We start from the raw sequence: 22,500 nt of genomic DNA, 5'->3' as shown, positions 1-22,500 counted from the left end.
GGCATGTGCTGGAGTTTATCATTTTTATGGCGTGTTAAATCTCAGTTTTCTCTCTCTCTCTCTCTCTCTCACACACACACACACACACACACACACACACTCGTAATAATTCTCCTTCTTATAATTAGTAGAATAATGATAATAATAATGATAATAATAAGAAGAAGAAGAATGATGATAGTGGTGATGATGGTGATGACGGTGGTGTTGCAGGTGATAAAGATGCTGATCGTGGTGGTGCTGCTGTTCCTCCTGTGCTGGGGCCCGAACCTGGTGATGAAGGTCTGCATCCACCTCGGCCTCACGCAGTTCAACGAGGTGAGAGCGCGTAGCTGGTAACACTGTCCCGCTTCCCACGACCACGCACCGCTGGCCCAAGAGGGAGACACAAGGGGATGCACAGAACGAGGGGAAGGGAATGACTGTGAATGACCCTGATAATGAGTTTGTTGAAGGAATGAAGTGCTATAAGACATACAGGGAGAGGAAAAAGAATTAAGTGCTACAGGACATATTGGCATTACAAAAAAATACCGCACTACCGCAAAATTTCTGAAAATACCGCACTACCGCTGACCGGACTAAAAAATCCTGCGGTACTTTTTGCGGTACCTTGAAAACTACCGAAGATGACATGCAGCGCGGCTCATTGAATTTTTTTTTTTCAGTAAATCTGACTCAATCAGTCAATCGGTATCAGTCATCAGGATCAGTGATCCAATCATTCTGACTTTTCAGTTATTGTTCAAAATTAAATACTAAACAGACAGACTAAACTACTACACTGCGAGTCTTCTTTAACCCGCGCGGTGCCGGACATTTCAACCCCGGGCCCGTCATGCTGCCGGACGATTTTTCATTGTACTGTTTTAGGCATGTTTCCTTTGTATGGGTAGCCAGGATAGGCAATGATGTTTTTTTTGTTTTTTTGGCCACCGCTACCGCAGTACCGCTCACCGCGTACCGCACTGGGAAAGAAAAAAATGGGACCGCACTACCGCAACTGCACTACTGATTTTTCAGAATGAATTGCTATAGGACATATTAGGAGAGGGAAGGGAATCATTATGAACCTGTCTCTCCCTTATCAAACCAACGCGACACATTTTCCCTCTCTCTATCTTCTCCCCTCATCTTCCCTTCTTCACCCACAGGTCTTCTACAACTTCAACATCGTCTTCGTGCTCCTCCCCTTCGTCCACTGCTGCATCAACCCCATCATCTACTGCTCCATGTCCAAGAACTTCAGGCGATCGATGCAGCGCGCCTCCCCATGCCGGCTGTGTGTGGGGGCATCGCGCTGCTGCAGGAGACGACCGCCCCCCAGAAACCTCCTTACCCGGGTTATGACAAGAAGCGTCCATTCGTCCTGCTCCCCCGAAGGAACCACGAGACACACGGACTTAGAAACGGTGTCCACTATGTAGGAAATGGAGGAGAAGGAGGAGGAGGAGGAGGAGGGGGTGGTGGTGATGGTGGTGGTCGGGGATGTGTTGTAGGAATAGGAGAAAGATGAGGAGGAGGAGGAGGAAGAAAGGGGTTGTGTTATATAGGAAGAGGAAGAGGAGGAGGAGGAGGAAGATGTGTTATAGAAAGAGGAAGAGGAGGAGGAGGAGGAAGAAGATGTGTTATAGGAAGAGGAAGAGGAAGAGGAGGAGGAGGAAGAAGATGTGTTATAGGAAGAGGAGGAGGAAGAAGATGTGTTATAGGAAGAGGAGGAAGAAGGAGGAGGAGGAGGAGGACGAGTTTCAGGTAAATATTAAGAAGAAAAGAAAGAAAAAAAGAAAGAAGAAGAAGAAGAAGAATTTATAGAGAATGAAGAAAAAGGAAGAAAAAGAAGAAAAAAAGGAAATATATTGAAAAGAATGAAGACATATTGTTCCGTATTGAAGAAGAAAGAAAGAACTCAGTGGAGGAGGTGGAGGAAGAGGAGGAAGAAAATAAATGAAGAAAACAATAAGAAGAAAAAGAAGACTGGAAAAGATAGAAAAGACCTTTGACATTGTGACCAAGAGGAGGAAGAGAAAGAAGAAGAGGAAGAAAATATGTATCGCTGTATCTGATGATTAAGAGGAAGAGGAAGAGGGAAGACATTAGGAGGAAGAAGAGGAGGAGGAAGAGGAAGAAGAGGAAGAAAAGGAATATGGGTGCTTCTAGTGTGTGTGTATGTATGTATGTATGTGTGTGTGTGTGTGTGTGTGTGTGTGTGTGTGTGTGTGTGTGTACAGTGAATCATCGTCAACTATCATCATCGTCGTTTTCTTCGTCATCGTCATCCCGTTTTCTATGTAAGGTGAGACTGTAGAAGGGGGAGCTTGTGTATTTTGGAGAGAGAGAGAGAGAGAGAGAGTGAGAGAGAGGGGGGGGGTCAAAGAACTAATTGCTTGCATAATTAAGTGTCTTTTGGAAGGTCCTTTTATAACATTAAAGAAAATAAGGCTATCTTTAATCTCTCTCTCTCTCTCTCTCTCTCTCTCTCTCTCTCTCTCTCTCCCTCACAGGGTTTCGAGTATAAGAGAATGTGATTTTTTTATATTTTTTTCCCTTTATTTAAATATTTGTTAAGATTTACATGTTATTGCTTCTTCTTCTTCTTTTTCTTCTTCTTCTTCATCTTCTTCTTCTTCTTCTTCTTCTTCTTTCTTCGTGTCTTATTTTTTGTTTATTTTGTTTCCTTTATTTTTCATTCCCATCTTCATTTCCCTTATTTCTACTACTACTACTACTACTACTACTACTACCACCTCTACTACTATTACTACTACTACTACCACCACTACTACTACTACTACTACTACTACTACAACAACATTTCATTCATTTTTCCAAATAACTATCTTTTTTTCGCACTGTCCAGTCGCTTCTCGTCCCAACACGTCGGAAACATGTTCTGCCCCGGGGTCACCCTCATCCGCGTGACCTCTCATCGTGTGACCTTGACCTCTTCCCTCCTGACCCCTGCGAAGGATGAGATGGAGGAGGAGGAAGGTGAGGAGAAGAGGAGGAAGGGAATGAAGAGGAAAGGAGGAGGAAGAGCAGGAAGGGAAGGAGGTGAGGAAGAAGGGAAGAGTAGGAAGGATGGAGGGACAAGAGAGAGAGAGAGAGAGAGAGAGAGAGAGAGAGAGAGAGAGAGAGAGAGGTAATAAAAGTAAACAAAAAAAGGAAAAACTATCATCTGACATCCCTTATCTATCCTACAGGTATCCTACAGGGCTGTCCTACTCCTACTTATAAGGCAGCATCTCCTACAAGTCGCATCCTTCATCCCACAGCCTCCAGCATCTTTGAGCCAGCATCACGCACATCAAAATCTTCTCTATGTGTACTTGAATCCCCTTATAAGCATTCCAATCCCTTATACAGAGCACTGAATCCTAATGTCCTTGCACTCAAACCCTCTTGCCAAGACTCATAGATCACATCGAGTGTTTCCAAAGGTCGTAAAGGAGGCTAATCTAGTACCAATGGGTGTTTTTTTTTAGATTCACGGTACAGGAGAAGGGTCAAACTACCACCAGGGTCATAAAAGTACCCCTGGAAATCTCCCCCTTAGCTCCTACGAAAACCTTGTCAACTATGTTCTTGGGCATCGAAATTTTTAAGAATTCTAATGAGTGTTTTTTTAGGTTCATGGTACAGAAGAAGTGCCAGACTACCACCAGGGTCATAAAAGTACCCCTGGAAATGCCCACCTCAGCTCCTATGAAAGCCTTGTCAACTATGTTCTTGGGCATCAAAATTTTTAAGAGATTTAATGAGTTTTTTTTTAGGTTCATGGTACAGAAGATACCCTGGAAATCTCCCCCTTAGCTCCTATGAAAGCCTTGTCAACTATGTTCTTGGGCATCAAAATTTTTAAGAATTCTAATGTGTTTTTTTAGGTTCATGGTACAGAAGAAGGGTCAAACTATCACCAGGGTCATAAAAGTACCCCTGGAAATGCCCCCTTACCTCCTACGAAAGCCTTGTCAACTATGTACTCTTTGTTATTGAAATGTTTAAGAATATGAGACAGTTCTTGTTTTCAGAGCAGCAGTGTACTCTGCCTCCCTTTCTTATTGTTTTTTCACTTGTTCTTTTCCATTATTTTTCCGTTTCTCCTCCTCCTCCTCCTCCTCCTCCTCCTTCCTTACATACTGTTCATTTATACTTAAGAACAAGATGTAAAATAAAAATAAAAATATAGATACATAGTATAGCACTAATAATAAAAAATAATAAAAATAATATATACAAAAAATAATTATCTCTATCTGTGTGTGATTGTACAAATTTGTGGATAAAAAGTGTATATTTATTTTATTGCTGTTTGTTTAATTTATTCCTTAGTGGTGGTTTTGGCTCGTTACTGACATCATTTTGCAGCCCAGCGGATCATCTTATTACACCTCTTTACTTTAGCTTGTGTTTGCTGGTGGCGGTGGTGGCGGTGGTGGTGGTGGTGGTGGTGGTGGTGGTGGTGGTGGTGGTGGTGGTGGTGGTGGTGGTGGTGGGGGTGGGGGTGGGGGTGGGGGGGGGGGTGGTGGTGGTGGTGGTGGTTGTTACTGCCGCTGTGCCTCGCTGGTATAGTCACATCGTTCTTTTCATCATCGGTGTCGTCTCCTCCATGCATTAGGCCAACAATATATATATATATATATATATATATATATATATATATATATATATATATATATATATATATATATATATATATATATATATATTGTCGGGGAGAGAGAGAGAGCAGGATAATGAATGTCATTTTTAAAAGTAAAATATATTTTTCCTATAATCTTTTCCCAACACAAAACAAGTATCTCACGCCTCCATTGTTCGCAACACAACATCGGCACGGCACCACGCCCCAGGCGGCCAGCGACGCCCGCGGCGTTGGGCCCGGCGGGCGGTTGTGTGTCCGGCGGGGCGGCGGCAGACTGGTGCGGCGGGCGTGAGTGTGTCCGACGGGGCGGCGGCAGGCTGCGGCTCACGGCTCACGGGCCTCCTAACAATTATTTCGCCCGTCACGGCGAGGGTGTCATGCACGGCAGCACTATCCAGGCAACGGTTGATTGCTTCGGTAACTTTGGAGACGCCCTGAGGCAGCAGAAGGCTACAATACACTTTGGGCTGTTGAGCGTGTTCTCTTCTTTCTGAGATAGTTATGTTTTTGAGCCAAAATTTTGCCTTCCGCCTCACTAACAGATTTATTTTCTCGTTGAAACAATGAAAGTCTCCTCCAGCACCACGGGTTGCCGAGCCCTTGCCTAGAGAACACTGTGTTGCGGGGCTCGGGGGGCCGCACGTGCACAGCCAGCTGTCCTTTGCCGCCCCTGAGTCAGGCCCGCTGGGGAGGGCGTGCTCTTACCTCGTATCCCTCAAGACCTCTAAAAGACAAGCGAGTCTATAACTGTTGTCTCTTTCAGGGTGCTCTGCCCTCCCCCCTCCCCCCTACGAGCGAAGTATTCATGATATTTCTTGGCTGCCATCGGCCCACACTCCCCCTGCCAGGGTCTGCCTGGCTAATACACACTTTTTTTCAGCAGCAATTAATTGAATTTTCTTTAGATTCATTGACGGCTTTATAAAAAAAACATAGGATGCTATTAATAAAGATACAATTATTATATACAATTATTCAGCTTCAACAACAACAACAACAACAGTGCCTGAACCCAACAGTAACAAAACTATTTCAGTTTTGTGATATCTATTAAGACCACTATCGCTAAACACTGCTGTCACCGTCCTTATCATGCACGCATATACCTCCCCTAGCCGAGGTGACTACCCGTCCAGTCATTACAAACAGAAAGACGTTGGATGCGTGTCTTAATTAAATATGCACAGTTTTTTTTACTCTCTCTCTCTCTCTCTCTCTCTCTCTCTCTCTCTCTCTCTCTCTCTCTCTCTCTCTCTCTCTCTCTCTCTCTCTCTCTCTCTCTCTCCCACCAACGGCGTGACCATCACTTGCCTCGCACGTGGTAGTTATCGCAAAAAAACCTGCCGCCTGAGAGAGAGAGAGAGAGAGAGAGAGAGAGAGAGTTCAGTATTCGTTTAGACTTGTGAGCGTGTGTACGTGTGTGCGTGTGTGAGTGTATGTTTACGTGTGTGTGTGTGTGTGTGTGTGTGTACACTAGTTCGTATCCCATGGAGGTGGTGGTGGTGGTGGTGATGGATCAGCCCAAAAGGTGGTGATGACACGTAACACCACTCTCATCACCACCATCACCACCTCCACCACCACCAGGAAGTCGTGTGATATTGTGCTATTACGAAAGTGTGATGATATGGGTATAGTGATGACGGTGGTGGTAGTGGTGGTGATGGTGGTGGTGACATAGCTGATTCACCACCCCCACTCATCACCAAAAGGAGTGAGTGATGACGATAACAACATCAATCACCACCACCATCACCACCCTGGACAAATGACGCTGTATATAAAAAGTGGTGATGAAAATCGTAAGAATGGTGATGACACAGAGAATGACGTCACATGGTAGTGGTGATGGTGGTGAGTACAGCTTCATCACCACCACCATCACCACCACGAGCGAAAGTGACCTAGAAAAAAATAGTGGTGATGACAACAGTAGTGAAGGAAAAACAAATGGTGATGAAGAAAAGTGGTGTTGACCCTTCAACACCACTGGTCAACTCCATCATCTTCAGAAGGTGTGGGTGAGGCTTGAGTTGGTCCACGCGGGCATGGTGTTGAGGTCAAATATCACCACTCCAAGGGTGTTGATCATCACATTCAACACCAAGACGCACACAATGTTCATCACAATTCCGGCCTTCATCTGGAACGAGGGAAATGGAGGTGAGTGGGTGGTGGTGGTGGTGATGATGGTAGTGGTGGTGGTAGTAGTAGTGGTGGTGGTAGTGGTAGTGGTGATTTTGGTAGTAGTGGTGATGAGAGAGAGAGAGAGAGAGAGAGAGAGAGAGAGAGAGAGAGAGAGAGAGTTCAACAGTTACGTATATAGCCTGTTTGTGTGTGTGTGTGTGTGTGTGTGTGTGTGTGTGTGTGTGTAAAGGCGATGGGTGATCACGTGTGCGCGGGGTGTCGACCTTGTGTACGTGTGTGTATGTGTGTGTGCTGGGGGCGTGTTGTGGGCAAAAAACGTTCATGATAAGAGAAACGTAGAATGTGAGAGAAAACCTGTTATTTTAAAGGTAGACTACGTTGTGTGTGTGTGTGTGTGTGTGTGTGTGTGTGTGTGTGTGTGTGTGTGTGTGTGTGTGTGTGTGTGTGAGGAAATGGAGACTTATGAAAAACTTTGCCTATGTGGTATGTTAAATTTAAGAAGAAGAGGAGGAGGAGGAGGAAGAAGAAGAAGAGGTGGAGGAGGAGGAGTAGGGATGAACAGAAAACGAGCACCTGTCATCTCAGCATTTAAGGGTAGACTAGATTAAATTTAACCCTCCCACGGGCACTCCTATTTTTGCATATATTTTCGCTACCCTTCCGTCTCGCCCCTGCAATATGATAACACTAAACCCATTACACTGAACACGGCCAGGAGAAAACGAGAAAAAATCTCACCAATTCGCTAAAAGGAGTGAAAAAACTAGCTCGCTTTATACATTCACCTAAACTCAAAACACACGAGTAAACAAAAAAAAAACAAGTAAATAAAAACAGTAGTGAACCAAAATGAACACTAAAGAAACAAAAACCAGGCTAAACACAGAAAATCAAGGTAGACAAAAAAATTAAAGGTGGACTCAACTAAACTTCCATTCTAAACTAAACTCAAAATATACGAGTAAACAAACAAACAAACAAAAAGTAAATATAGACCGTAGTAAACCAAAATGAACACTAAAAAAACAAATAAACAGGCTAAACAAACAAAAAATCAAGGTAAACCAAAAAAAATTAAAGGTGGACTCAACTAAACTTCCACTCTCTCGTCTTACCATCTCGCTGCTCTTCATATCGGCGACGCTGAAGACGATAGCGTTGGGAGGCGTGGCCACGGGCAGCATGAAGGCGTAGGAGCAGCAGACAGCGGCGGGAAGCATCAGGTAGAGCGGGTTCACGTTGATATTGAGAGCCTGGGTAGGAAGGAAGGAGGGCGTTATGTTAAGTTAGGTTGGGGTGACAGGAGGGAAAGGCAGGGACAGACAGGATAGGTAAGGTTAAGTGTGTTAGACCAGGAGGAGAGGGTCAAGTTACGCTAGATGAGGGCTTAGTAATTTAATGGAAGGACAGGATAGGCTAACTTAAGTGTGCTAGACTAGGAGAGGGTCAAATTTCGTTAGGTGAGATAAGCCGCACACCCACACACACACACCCACCCATACCCCACGTCACCCCTTCACCCCCATCCGCACACTCACCAGCTCATTCAGGACGGGCAGTATAATTGAAGCCGTGGCCGAGTTAGACGCCACCTCCGTCAGCATGGCCACCATGAGCGTCACGATCAGGACAATCACCCCTTTATTCACGCCATTGAATACGTACAGCTGCTCGCCTAACCATTTTGAGAGCCCCGACGCCTTGCTCCCCTCGGCCATAGCGAAACCACCTCCCAGCAGTAGTACGACGCCCCAGGGAATCTTCTCCTGTACTACCTTCCAAGTGAGCACCTCATTCTTGTCCTTGGGGTCCTTAGGCGGGTCTGTGGATGGCAGGAGAGGATGGATGAGAGGGTGAGGATGGACGGTTCAGCTTATCAGTGTCTCATAAGAACATAAGAACATAGGGAGACTGCAAGAGGCCGCGGGAATATTTCATCTGGTCCTGGCGCCTTAGTAACACCCGCGTCCTCGTTGTCATGGGTGAGGTTGCCGAGGTTGGGTTGGTTGGTGTGTGAGGGATATCTAATGGAGGGAGGGAAGGAAAAGAAGAGAGAAACAGGGAGAGAGATGAAGGGAAAGGAGGAATGAAGGGATAGAATGTATGGTTAAGGTTGTAAGTGTGGGATAGGGTGGGATAGGGAGATTGGTGAAGTTATGTATGGTTAAGTTATGTATGGTTAAGTTATGTATGGTTAAGTTATGTATGGTGAAGTTTTGTATGGTTAAGTTATGTATGGTGAAGTTATGTATGGTTAAGTTATGTATGGTTAAGTTATGTATGGTGAAGTTATGTATGGTCAAATTATGTATGGTGAGAGAGAGAGAGAGAGAGAGAGAGAGAGACTTACCTCCGGGCTTCCTGAAACACCAGAAGTTCAGTTTTGTAGAGAAGCAGAAGAGAAGGAACACAATGAACATGGCGGGTGTTGCGTCATCCACTTCCCTGCAACACACACACACGCACATGAGTCATAGGTACACATAGACACGTACACATGAGTCTTACCTACACACACAGACAAAAAAAGAAGTAAATAGGAAGGAATAGGAGAAATACAAGACAGAGTATGCAATAAAAACAAAACATTGGTAACACACACACACACACACACACACACACACACACACACACACACACACACACACACACACAAACCCCCCTTCACCCACCCTTCTTCAAACCCCACCCTCCCTTATCTTACCTTACCTTACCTTAAACCCCCCTAACTTATAACCCCTTACCCACATAACACCCCCAAAGGTACATACCCCTGACACCCCATACCTCCAACCCTCTTCAATCCCCAACCTCCCTTACCTTACCTTAAACCCCCCAAACTTATAACCCTTTACCCACATAACACCCCCAAAGGAACATACCCCTGACACCCCATATCTCCAACCCCCTTCACCCCCCCTCCCCTCCCATTCCCCCCCAACACTTACACGCCAAAGGTATGTTCGAAGTAGCCGGCCCATCCCTCGATGAAATCAGGAGCTCGGAACAGGCACAGGAAGACGAGGATGATAAAGAGAACCAGCACCACCACCTCCTGGAATCGAACTGGGCCCAGGTCTCTGTACTTCTGCTCCACAAACTGCTTCACTGCTCTCTTTCTCTCCTCCGGGACCTCCTGCGCGAGTTCGGTCCTGTTGAAGAGAAATGAAGTGTTGAAGAGACGTATTCAAGTAGTGAAATGGGGGTTAGTTAGAGGGGGTGAAGAGCAGTGGGAGAAGTGGTGAGGAGATATAGTGAAGAGAAAGGGAGAAGAGAAGAGCTGAAGAGAAGAGCTGGAAGAGGAGAGATAGAAAGAAGTTGACAAGAAAAACATAAGAACATAAGAACATAGGGAAACTGCAAGAGGCCGAATAGTGAAGAGAAATACAAAGAAAAGAGACAGTGAAGAGAAACAATGAAGAGAAATGATCGTAAATAACCAACTATCCTTACTTTTTCCTGAAGAGCCCCAAGTATCGGATCTGCAGCCACACCCAGGCCAGAATCACACAGATCAGCATCCCAGGTACGTTAAACATCATCCACGTCAGAAAATTGAGTCCCGTGGGTTCGGAGTATGAGCTGCGGGTGTGGGGAAGGTGTGTTAGTGAGCAGGAGGGGTGGGAAGGGGGAGGAGGCGAAGCGGAAGGATGATAAAGGGGAATAGCGAGGAGATGGGGAGGGAAGGGGATAGGAAAGGGAAGGGAGGGATGGAAGGAAAGGAAAGAGGGAGAGGAAAGAGGAGGAAAGGAGGAGCAGGAGGAGGAGGAGGAGGAAGAGAGATTTAAACGCACGCACATACTGATCTAACACACACACACACACACACACACACACACACACACACACACACACACACACAGCAAGAGGCATAATTTTACCCATAGCGCGAAGAAGCATTTCATTATAAAGCGATTTAGTAACATACATTTCATCCATGTATTGTTTTGTGTTTGTTTGTGTGACCGGCGAGAGAGAGAGAGAGAGAGAGAGAGAGCACTACATTTCTACCTATTTTTCTTCGTGGTCGGGATAAAACACATCTTTGTTTGTTTGTTTGTTTCTTCATAGTAAACACGAACACAGACTCCACATTGTTCAAACCGACGAATTTTTATCTTCCCTCCTCCTCTTCCTCCTCCTCCTCCTCCTCTTCCATCTTCTCCTCCTCATTTCATCTCCTCTCTCTTCCTTTCATCCATAGACATCCAAATATAAGCTTCGAGGTGCCCACTACAACAACAACAACAACAACAATAGTTAAGAAACGAACAGAAACTACATGTCTTATTCAAATCCCCCGTGAAAAGGATCTGAACTTGTTATCCAGTCCTCTATCCCTCTACTCACTCGGACAGGACAATAAAACTTCAAATCTACCCACATGAATAGGATCTGAACTTGTTATCCAATCCTCTTTCCCAATACTCGGACAGGACAACAAAGGCTACATATCTACCCCACGAAAAGGATCTGAACTTGCGATCCAATCCTCTATCCCAATACTCACTCGGATAGGACATTACAAACTTCAAATCTACTCCCATGAAAAGGATCTCAGCTTGCAATCCAATCCTCCTTCCCCTACTTACTCAGATTGGATATTACTCAGCAATAAGTTCGTTCCGCATCCTGTGATAATTCCTGTGCCGCCTAGATTAGAAAAGTGCATGATAGAGAGGCATATCATAGCCCTCATCTTTTTGGCATGGTTCCCCCTTGAATTTTCTGTCCCGTTTTCTTTTTCCATCGCTATTTCCTTTCTGGTCATCGCCCCTTCTTTTTCTTCTCCTTCCTCCTCCTCTGCCTGACTGGTGTGTGTGTGGTGTGTTGGACTGTAGGAAGTTATTGTGTGTTATATGTTGTGGTTATATGTTGTTTTATAGCATTTCTTTTGCTTTTTTTTCTTTTTGTTTTCTTCTTTTTTTCTTTTTCTTTTCTCTCTCTCTCCTTTCTTCTCTCTCTTTCTTTTTTTTTTTTTTTTTTTCTTTTTTTTCCTTTTCCCTTCTTCTCTTTTCTTTCTTTCTTTCTTTCTTCCTTCTCTCCTTCCCTTCCTCCTTCTTTTCTTTTCTTTCTTTTTTCTTTTTTTCTTCTTTCTTCTTTCCTTTTGTTTTTTATCTCCTTTTGAGGCTGAGGAGAAAGTGCTGGTTTGTTTGCTTGTTAGAAGAGTGTGTGTGTGTGTGTGTGTGTGTGTGTGTGTGTGTGTGTGTGTGTGTGTGTGTGTGTGTGTGAGTTGAATCATCCGTTAATGCGTCCTTAGTTAGTGTGAGTTAGCGTGTCCATGGTTAGTGTAAGTTTGCGTTCCCATGGTTAGTGTAAGTTAGCGCGCCCATGGTTAGTGTGAGTTAGCGTGCCCGTGTTTATGTGTTAGTGTGGCCATGCATCTTGCCCACAGCAAGGAACAAAATCAAACGAGCGAAGTGATTGTGTGAAAACCTTAGGTGAGGTGAGGTAACATGCAATTCACACAGGTATATTAGGTTAGGTAGTAAGTTAAATCAGATGAGGTAATTAGCAACGAGTAAAAAAGTTATATGAGTTGACTTGCGGTGAAAACAGTGAGGTGATTAGGAGTAAGGTGAGTTGACATACATTTCACACAGATAATTAGGTGAGGTAATTAGCAACAAGAAAAAAAAAGTGAAATGAGTTCACTTGGGGTGAAAACAGTGAGGTGATTAGGAGTGAGGTGAGTTGACATGCAATTCACACAGGTAATTAGGTGAGGTAATTAGCAACGAGAAAAAAAGGTGATATGAGTTTGCTTGAGGTGATAAGTGAGGTGATTAGGAGTGAGGTGAGTTGACATGCATTTCACACAGGCAAATTAGGTGAAGCAGGCAGGTAAATCAGGCGGCGAAGTTAGTTAAATCATGCGAGGGAGCAAAGGGATCCAACACCATGGAAACGAGTACACGGTTTGAAAGGGATTATATACAAGTAAAGGTAAGATCGGGCGAGCGGGAGTGAGTCACGGCCGTAGACTAAGGTGTTAATTCTTGCATGCACGCCAGCGAACCTAAGCTACCTAAGACAACCGTAACCCCAACCCTCCACAAGACAGCCCGAGACAAACCTAACGTAATTTAACCTTGCTGTGACTTAAGATAACCAAGATAAAGATACCAGTAACCCTTCACAAGATGCCCGTAACCCAATCTAACTTAATCTAACCTTCCCGGAACCTAACACAACTAAGATAACCAAACTTAACATAATCTAACCTGCCGTGACCTAAGATAACCAAGATAAAGATGCCAGTAGCCCTTCACAAGATGCCCGTAACCCAATCTAACTTAATCTAACCTTCCCGGAACCTAACACAACTAAGATAACCAAACTTAACATAATTTAACCTGCCGTGACCTAAGATAACCAAGATAAAGATACCAGTAACCCTTCACAAGACACCCGTAACCCAACCTAACTTAATCTAACCTTCCCGGAACCAAAACCAGCGTGACCTAACCTTGCCAACACGCCCCTTACCACAAGACTGAGTCCAGTTCCTTCTTAGCTAGCCAGAGGTGCATTAGATAACCCCATAAATATAACCTCAACCCTTCCCCTGACCACCCCTAACCAAACCCAGGATAGTCTAACCTTGCCAACACGCCCCTTACCACAAGATTGAGTCCAGTTCCTTCTTAGCTAGCCAGACGTGCATTAGATAACCCCATAAATATAACCTCAACCCTTCCCCTGACCACCCCTAACCAAACCCAGCGTAGTCTAACCTTGCCAACACGCCCCTTACCACAAGATTGAGTTCCTGTGAGCGACCCAGTGCTACCTATCAAAACTCCAACCCTTCCCTGACCACCCCTAACCAAACCCAGGATAGTCTAACCTTGCCAACGCGCCCCTTACCACAAGATTGAGTGCCTGTTAGCGAGCCAGTGCTATCTATCAAAAGAACATGCAACCCTTCCCTGACCACCCATAACCAAACCCAGGGTAGTCTAACCTTGCCAAAACGCCCCCTACCACAAGATTGAGTTCCTGTGAGCGACCCAGTGCTATCTATCAAAGCACATGCAACCGTTCCCAGACCACCCCTAACCAAACCCAGGGTAGTCTAACCTTGCCAAAACGCCTTTCACTACAAGATTCGGCCCGGTGCCTGTCAGCGATCCAGTGCCGCCTATGTTAGCCGAATATGCCGTGGCCAGGAAGCACATGTCCCTGAGAGCGCGGGAGGTGGAGTCCGGTGGAGTGGTGGTAACGCCCGTGGTACTGAGAGCTTCATTTTCCTTCTGGTACTTTGTGGATGGGTTGGCGACGGTGGTGATGGTGGAGAGGTTGTCGAGAGAGGGGTAAGGCTCCACTTTCTCGCTCTTACTGTAGTCGCTGTTGGTGGATTGGCGGGTGAGTGGATGAGTTTTTGGGTGGGGTGGATGAGGAAGGAGTGAGTGAAGGAGTGGTTGTGGAGTGGATCGGTGAAGAAGTGGAGGGTGAATGGGTGGATAAATGGATGAATTGGATACACTTAAGGGTGGATGAGTGGATGAATGGATGAATTGGATACACTTAAGGGTGGATGAGTGGATGAATGGATGAATTGGATACACTTAAGGGTGGATGAGTGGATGAATGGATGAATTGGACACGTTTCAGAGTGGATGAGTGAATGGGTGGATAAAAGAATACATGGACGGGTGGATGAGTGGATGAACGGATAGATGAATGAGTGATGCGTAAATGAATAGGTGGATTAATGGATTGATGGATGATTGATTTTGATTGTTTGTTTTTAATTCGTTGATGAAATAGGATTATGTTTTAACTGTGTGTGTGTGTGTGTGTGTGTGTGTGTGTGTGTGTGTGTGTGTGTGTGTGTGTGTGTGTGTGTGTGTGTGTTTACTCTGAAAGAAGTCTTGATAAAATTTGCTTATTAACGTCAAAGAAAATAAAATACAGATTAGTCAACACAATAATAATAATAATAATAATAATAATAATAATAATAATAATAATAATAATAATAATAATAATAATAATAATGGTAGTAGATAATTTTTAATATAACAAAACACTAAATTAAAAGAGATTTATTAATATATTCCATACCAATTAATGATTTTATTGTTATTTATTTATTTCTATATTTTTATTTCTCTAAGTTAATCAGTCTATCTAAATATATTGTCTATTAGTGTATTAATTGATGTATAATTATGTATGTCAAGAGCTATCCATATATCTCTATTTGTCTATGTTTATTATGCTTCTATGTTAATTTACCCGTCTATTCATATATTCATTAATCTCTATTCATCTTTCTGCCAGTTGAATCTGTCAGTCTACCTATATTTTATCCATCATTTATTCATTCACGTACCTATAATCTCACCTATCATTACCTGTCTACATCAATATATCTGTGTATCTATCAATCACTATATCAGTCAAGTAATCTATCTGTCTTCCTATATATACTTCACCCTTTTTTTACTAACTAATTCATCTTTTCTCTAAATGACCTTTTTTCCCCCACCTACGTACACCACAAACCACTTTCACCTATCCATCCACCCTAACTCACCTGTACATAAGCTCACCTGTCCTCACCTACGCACTAGTTAACCTGTCCGCACACCTTTTTCATTTCTTTACTTACTAACAAACACTAAAAAAACACTTTCACCTATCCCTCCACCCTAACTCACCTGTACATAAGCTCACCTGTCCTCACCTATGCGCTAGTTAACCTGTCCGCACACCTTTTTCATTTCTTTACTTACTAACAAACACTAACAAACTACTTTCACCTATCCCTCCCCTATCAACTCACCTGTACATAAGCTCACCTGTCCTCACCTACGCACTAGTTAACCTGTCCGCACACCTTCATCATTTGTTAACTTACTAACAAACACTAATAAACTACTTTCACCTATCCCTCCCCTATCAACTCACCTGTACATAAGCTCACCTGTCCTCACCTATGCGCTAGTTAACCTGTCCGCACACCTTTTTCATTTCTTTACTTACTAACAAACACTAACAAACTACTTTCACCTATCCATCCACCCTAACTCACCTGTACATAAGCTCACCTGTCCTCACCTACGCACTAGTTAACCTGTCCGCACACCTTTTTCATTTCTTTACTTACTAACAAACACTAAAAAAACACTTTCACCTATCCCTCCCCTATCAACTCACCTGTACATAAGCTCACCTGTCCTCACCTATGCACTAGTTAACCTGTCCGCACACCTTTTTCATTTCTTTACTTACTAACAAACACTAACAAACTACTTTCACCTATCCCTCCCCTATCAACTCACCTGTACATAAGCTCACCTGTCCTCACCTATGCACTGGTTTACCTGCCAGCACAATCACCTTCATCATTTGTTTACTTACTAACTCATCTTTTCCCTATTTAACCTTTCTTTCCCCACCTAAGTTCACCACAAACCACTTTCACCCATCCCTCCACCTGTACATAAGCTCACCTGTCCTCACCTGATGTAGTTTACCTGTCCGCACACCTGTCTCCTCTCCCTTACCTCGCGTCCTGTTGTACCAGATCCATTTGACTCGACTTGGCCGGCGCGATGCTCATGTCCATCTCAATCGTGTGGGTCGTGTTTTCGTTGACCTCCCTTGACTGTGGTGGTGGTGGTGGTGGTGCAGGGGGGGAGAGGGTTTGAGAGATTATATTGGAAGTTTATACCATTCTCTCTCTCTCTATCTCTCTCTCTCTCTCTCTCTCTCTCTCTCTCTCTCTCTCTCTCTCTCTCTCTCTCTCTCTCTCTCTCTCTCTCTCTCTCTCTCTCTCTCTCTCTCTCTCTCTCTCTCTCTCTCTCTCTCTCTCTCTCTCTCTCTCTCTCTCTCTCTCTCTCTCTCTCTCTCTCTCTCTCTCTCTCTCTCTCTCTCATCCAATCCGTATCTTTCTTTTTCCCCTGTCTTTCCTTTTCCAGTCCGCATCTTTCTTCCCTCCTTCCTTTCCCTCTTCCTCCATTTATCGAATATTGCCTCTTCTCCTTCTCTTCCCTTTCCCATCCACCCCTTTCTTCCCCTTTCCTCCCTTTCCCTTCCTCTCTCCTTCTCATCTCCTCCCTTTCCTATTCACCCTTTCTCTCACTCCTTCCCTTCCCAATCCTTCCCCTTCCCCTCTCCCTCTATCCACATCTTCCCTTCCCTTCCCTACCCTACCCTTCCCTACCCCTTCCCCTTCCCTCTCCCTCTATCCAAATCTTCCCCTCCCCTCCCTCCCCCTCATACTTACCGAATACAACTCCACTAATATTGCGTCCACAATCGGTACCATCATGGCTGTTGTGGCCGTGTTCGAAATCCACATGGACAGGAACATGGTGGTGAACATGAACCCGGCCATGAGACTGCGGGGGGACTGACCTGGGGGAGGGAGAGAGAGGGGGGTGAGAAGGGAAGGGGAGTATATGAAATTACAGTTACGTAATAGCACAATAAAAAGACATATTTTTTCGTCAGTGGCTTGCCTGAACGCGCTGTGAAAGAAGGCGAGAATGCACATCTAGACTGCACACACGGCCCCAACTTTAGTCACCCCTGAACTGGCGGGTATTTTTTTTTTTTAGCTCCAAGTGACGTCATCCCGCTGCTCCGCCCCAAAACCGCCTCTTGCGCGTACCGGTCGCAGTTTTGAAGCAGAGTGACTTGACTTGGTATATATAGACTTAGATGGCAACAGTGAGGCCTCCAAGGAACATCATATTAATCTCCTTCATACGTACCGACAAGCAGAATCACCCGCAGAGCAATTCTTCTATGGAGGTTGCAATGCTCTACCGCTATGGCAACAGTGAGGCCTCCGAGGAACATCATATTCGTCTCCTTAATATACACGATACAGACGTCCCCGGTAGACAGGATGCCCAATAAGGGTAAGGCGAAGACAGGGATGAGCGCTGTCACTGCCACAGGGACAGCCTCCGTCCCCCAGAAGACAGCCATGATAAGGATGACGTAACCGCATCTCGCCTCCTGTTGGAAGAAGTGGAGTTTGAGAGACGTGGAGGGAGGGATGTGGAGTGCAGTTTGGGGGAGTTAGGGTGGAGTGCTGTGGAATCGGAGTTGGAGTGAGGATAAGAGTGGAGTGGATAACAGCCTGCAAATCCGAATATAAGAAATGAGAACGAGATAATAAAAGGGGGAACTATAAAAGAAAGAGAGACAAGGGAAAGGAGGAGGAAGGGAAGAGAATGGAAAGGAAGGAAAGGACAGGAAAAGGAAAAAGGAAAAAACTCCAATCCTGTATATTCCTTCAAACCCCTTTCCCTATGCTCTTAAATCCCCTTCTCTGTTTCTAATCCTAACCTCTAGCTCTATACATTCAACACCCCTTCCCATCGTATTGAATCCCCCTTGAAACCCTGAAATTCCTCTATGGATGAAACCCCGGGGGAAAAAAATCCTACCCTGTATATGCTTTCAAATCCCCTTCCCTATGCTCTTTAATCCCCCTCTGTTCCTAATCCTAACGTCTCGCTTTTTAAATCCCCCTTCCCATCCTTTTAAATCCTCCTTTCTGTTTCCGATCCTAACCTCTCGCTCTAAGCATTCTAAATCCCCTCTCCCATTCTTTTAAACCCCCCTGAAATTCCCCCGTGGATGAAACCCCCAAGCGGGACTGTTCCTGAAGAGTTCCCCCCGTAGACTTATCCAGCCCAGTCTCACCAATAACATCCTTCATCCATTTATAGACTTCGATCAAGTCTCCTCGCAACCTTCGCCTTTCCAGAGAGTGTAGATTTAACTGCTTCAGCCTATCTTCATAAGGCAAGTTTCTCACCCCCTGAATCATCTTTGTCATCCTCCTCTGTACAGATTCTAACATCTTGATATCCATTCTATAGTAGGGGGACCAGAACTGAACTGCATAATCGAGGTGAGGTCTAACTAGTGCTAAGTAAAGTTTGAGGATGACTTCAGCGCTCCTATTGCTTACGCTCCTTGAGATGAAACCAAGTACTCTGTTGGCACGATTTTTGACCTGAATGCATTGAGCCCTAGGACGGAGGTCAGCGCTCACTAGGACGCCCAGACCTGCTTAGAGGAGTGCCATTTAAGGAGTAATTGTGTGAGGGGTTATTCCTATAGGCCTACACTCAGAATGCTACACTTCCCGACATTGAATTCCATCTGCCACTTCCCCGCCCAATCATATAGTCTGTCAAGCTCATCCTGGAGAACGCTAGCGTCCCTGTCTGACTGGATTACTCTACCGATCTTGGTATCATCTGCGAACTTACTGACATCACTACTAATTCCTGTGTCCAAGTCATTGATGTAAATAGTAAAAAGCAGGGGACCCAGCACCGACCCCTGGGGGACTCCACTCGTAACACTGCCCCGGGGAAGGAAGGGGGGGAGGATGACTACAGCGTGTGCCCCAGGGATGCCTACTTTGGTGTGTTTGTATGCCCGCTCGGTGCACTGGAGGGCCGGGTATAAGATAATGCAATGGGGGATATTCTTGGTCACGTATTTAATCCTCCTCCTTCGGGTCCTTCCCCTTCTCTCTCTCTCTCCCCTCCTACCTATCTCCTCCCTTCCTTCCTCTCTTCTGTGTTGCTCTTCTCTAATCTCCTTTTCTCTTTTTTTCTTCCTCCTCCTCCTTCCTCATCCTCTTCCTTTCCCTTCCTTCCCTTTTTCTCCCTTCCTCTGCCTCCTCCTCCTCCTTCATTATCTTCCTCCTCCTCTCTCACTTCCTTCTCCTTCCTCTTCCTTAAACTTCCTTTTCCTTTCCTTCCTCTCCCTTCCCTCTGCCTCCTCCTCCTTCATTCTCCTCCTCCTTCCTTCTCTTCCTCCTCCTTTCTCATCCCTTTTCTTCCCCTTCCTATTCCTCTCCCTTCCTCTGCCTCCTCCTCTTTCATTCTCCTCCTCCTTCCTTCTCTTCCTCCTCCCATCTCTTCCTCCTCCTCCTATCTCCTTAGTATCCAAGCACACTTAAGTCATAAACACACATTGATCGCATTCCCATCACCCGTAAAGTGTTAGCTGGGAATGAAGTCACTGATGTTACTTAGGACGAAAAAAGAAGAATTTGCCTTTGATATATAAGTAGATAGGCTTTGTAAGTATTAATAGGCCGGTGTAAGTAAGGGAAGGGAAGTTATTAGAAGGTTAGTATAAGGATTTCAACTTTGCCTTCCTCCTCCTCCTCCTTCTCCTCCTCCTCCTTCTTCTCCCCTCTTCCTTTTCTTCTCTCTCCTTCTTCCTTACTTCAGGTTCTCTCCCGTCCCTTCCCTTCCCTTCCCTTCCCTTCCCTTCCCTTCCCTCCTCCTCCTTCTCCTCCTTCTCTTCCCTCCCCATCTCCCCTTCCTTCCTTCTCTCTCCACATTCCTTTCCCTCCCTTCCCCTTCCCTCCTTCCCTCCCTTCCCCTTCCTTCCCTTCCTCCCCTGACACCTTCCCATCCCTCCTTCCTCCCTCTCCCTTCCCCTTCCCCTCCTTCCCCTTCGTCCACTTATGGTTCCCTCCTCCTCCTATCCTCCTCCCTCTCCTCCTCTTCCTCCTCTCCCTCCTCCCCCTCTTCCTCCCTCTTCCTCTCTCCATTGTATTCTCCTCCTCCTCCTCCTCTTCTCTTTTTCATTTGGTGGCGCACCTGACAATCACCAAATGAGGGGGTACAAACTTGGCGGAGGGACTTTTTTGGCAGCCATAGCTAAAGCGTAGCCTATCCAGATATTTTGTTTTTATTTATTAATGATCCACGAGACATCCTGGAGTTAAATCAAAGTATGTGCTTATCTTTGTATTCATTCATACACACACTGGTAATATTTCTGTGGCGTCTGACTCACTTGTTTGAGGGAAATTCTATTGTGAAAAACTCACATATTCGTGTCACAGTAAAAATGAAACTAGTAATGAAAGTTTTGCCACCGTGAAATATACACAAATAGATAAATATGAAAGCTCACTGAGTCACAATAAGGGACATCACCTGCTTTGCGCAGTAAAAATATGCTATTTATGGTATCTGACACCCGCAAAATGGCGTACACGGAGCTACAGCCTCAGCGTTGCCTGATTGTCACACTCAGCCGATTATATTTCCCGACTTCCTACCCCCAAACTGTCTTCTGGGCTCCAATAACGAAACTAATTTATAGTTATCGTTTTAAGAGTTAGATCCTGATGTTTCTTGGCAATAGTTAGGCGTCAGAAACCGGTAGATACTGTGCCCTGTGTACGATGACCTGGCAACGCTGGCTAGACGTATTTTCATATTATTGTTCTCTTGTTTGTTCAATGTTCTGTTCACGAAAAAGAATACCCATAATTTTAGTTGGTTTTTGGTTATAAGGATACTTTACGAAATACAATTATAACATTGCCTTCTACTACTTAGGAAACGTACTGAATCCTGGATCGGCTAAGAAATGTCATTTGTCATTTGTTTATTTTCTCTTCCTTCCTTCTTTCTTTCTTTTTCTTTCTTTCTTTCTTTCTTTCTTTCTTTCTTTGTGTCTTTGTTTCTTTGTTTCTTTGTTTCTTTTTCTTTTTTATTCTCTCTCTCTCTCTCTCTCTCTCTCTCTCTCTCTCTCTCTCTCTCTCTCTCTCTCTCTCTCTCTCTCTCTCTCTCTCTCTCTCTCTCTCTCTCTCTCTCTCTCTCTCTTCCATCGTCATCATCATCATCATCATCATCATCATCATCATCATCGTCATCATCGTTTTTAAATACCCGGCGTGATTTTCCACCTGTTCGGAGAAACTCATTACTAAGTAGGACAGGTGTCGCTGCATTCTCCGGTCCCGCCGCTCACCTTGACTCGTATGCCTTTGTGTGTGTGTGTGTGTGTGTGTGTGTGTGTGTGTGTGTGTGTGTGTGTGTGTGTGTGTGTGTGTGTGTGTGTGTTTTCCTAGTTCGTGGTTCGTACTCTTCAATTGTTTCCTGTTTTATTTTTAGTGTTTTATTTTGTTTTGTTTTTTTCAATCAGACGAACAGGTATTATTCAATCTATTATCCCTCTCTCTTTTGCCTCCTCCTCCTCCTCCTTCTCCTCTTCCTCTCTACTTCACCTCCTTACAAGAATTTTCATAATGCAAGTCACACTACGCCACACACACACACACACACACACACACACACACACACACACACACACACACACACACACACACACACACACACACACACACACACACACATACACACGAACAGGTTCACGGGAAAAACCTATTTACTAAGGTCAAAGGCATTAAAAGAGAGAGAGAGAGAGACTGCATTGACAACTACAATAGCGGGGAGGCGGACATTCTCTCTCTCTCTCTCTCTCTCTCTCTCTCTCTCTCTCTCTCTCTCTCTCTCTCTCTCTCTCTCTCTCTCTCTCTCTCTCTCTCTCTCTCTCTCTCTCTAATTTCACTCTATTTTCCTCCTCTATTATTATTTTTTCTATTCCTATCCTTGCATTGTTGCCAGAAAAGTCATTACTTCCCTAACCTTTCCTTTTTATCTCTCTTTTTATCACGAGTTCCAATTTTCTCATCTTGCCCTATTACGTTTATTTTGTATTTTTCCATTCTTGCATTGTTGCCAGAAAAGCGTTATTATTTCCCTAACCTCTCTCTCTCTCTCTCTCTCTCTCTCTCTCTCTCTCTCTCTCTCTCTCTCTCTCTCTCTCTCTCTCTCTCTCTCTCTCTCTCTCTCTCTCTCTACTACGAGTTTAATTTTTTCATCTTGTCCTATTACGGTTTTTTCCTGTATTCG

At 44.7% G+C, this 22,500-nt stretch overlaps 3 protein-coding genes and 1 long non-coding RNA gene across 7 annotated transcripts in view; 2 read left to right on the top strand and 2 right to left on the bottom strand.

Annotated features, from left to right (window-relative positions):
- Positions 1-2,236, top strand: part of LOC126983794 (galanin receptor type 2-like) — a 99,907-nt gene extending 97,671 nt beyond the window's left edge. The window contains 2 exon segments of the mRNA XM_050836921.1: positions 214-318; positions 1,155-2,236. Coding sequence (XP_050692878.1) covers positions 214-318; positions 1,155-1,427 — 378 coding nt within the window. The 3' untranslated portion in view covers positions 1,428-2,236.
- Positions 2,237-4,743: 2,507 nt separating this feature from the next.
- Positions 4,744-22,500, bottom strand: part of LOC126983784 (solute carrier family 13 member 5-like) — a 41,014-nt gene continuing 23,257 nt past the window's right edge. For all 3 annotated transcript variants that reach the window (XM_050836886.1, XM_050836885.1, XM_050836887.1), the window contains 10 exons: positions 17,521-17,770; positions 17,031-17,161; positions 16,309-16,409; positions 13,874-14,140; positions 10,244-10,372; positions 9,739-9,942; positions 9,141-9,235; positions 8,329-8,612; positions 7,906-8,043; positions 4,744-6,785 (listed from right to left, as the gene is read on the bottom strand). In XM_050836886.1, coding sequence (XP_050692843.1) covers positions 6,651-6,785; positions 7,906-8,043; positions 8,329-8,612; positions 9,141-9,235; positions 9,739-9,942; positions 10,244-10,372; positions 13,874-14,140; positions 16,309-16,409; positions 17,031-17,161; positions 17,521-17,770 — 1,734 coding nt within the window. In that variant the 3' untranslated portion in view covers positions 4,744-6,650. The remainder of the gene's footprint in view (positions 6,786-7,905; positions 8,044-8,328; positions 8,613-9,140; positions 9,236-9,738; positions 9,943-10,243; positions 10,373-13,873; positions 14,141-16,308; positions 16,410-17,030; positions 17,162-17,520; positions 17,771-22,500) is intronic.
- LOC126983786 (vascular endothelial zinc finger 1-like) overlaps positions 6,660-22,500 on the top strand; it is a 59,160-nt gene continuing 43,319 nt past the window's right edge. Inside the window, exon 1 of the mRNA XM_050836891.1 lies at positions 6,660-6,805. The gene's annotated coding sequence lies outside the window, so the exon portion shown is untranslated. The remainder of the gene's footprint in view (positions 6,806-22,500) is intronic.
- Positions 15,296-16,302, bottom strand: LOC126983787 (uncharacterized). Of its 2 annotated transcripts, XR_007736234.1 has the most exons (4): positions 16,142-16,302; positions 15,936-16,012; positions 15,438-15,811; positions 15,297-15,313 (listed from the first exon to the last, which is right to left on the bottom strand). It is a non-coding gene; the product is annotated as an uncharacterized LOC126983787 (long non-coding RNA). The 2 variants fall into 2 exon arrangements; XR_007736235.1 differs by lacking the exon at positions 15,936-16,012 and having other exon boundaries at positions 15,296-15,313; positions 15,438-15,887.

The sequence above is a fragment of the Eriocheir sinensis genome, chromosome 54 (assembly GCF_024679095.1).
Source record: "Eriocheir sinensis breed Jianghai 21 chromosome 54, ASM2467909v1, whole genome shotgun sequence".
NCBI lineage: Eukaryota > Metazoa > Arthropoda > Malacostraca > Decapoda > Varunidae > Eriocheir > Eriocheir sinensis.
This window is presented reverse-complemented; position numbering and strand designations above follow the sequence as displayed.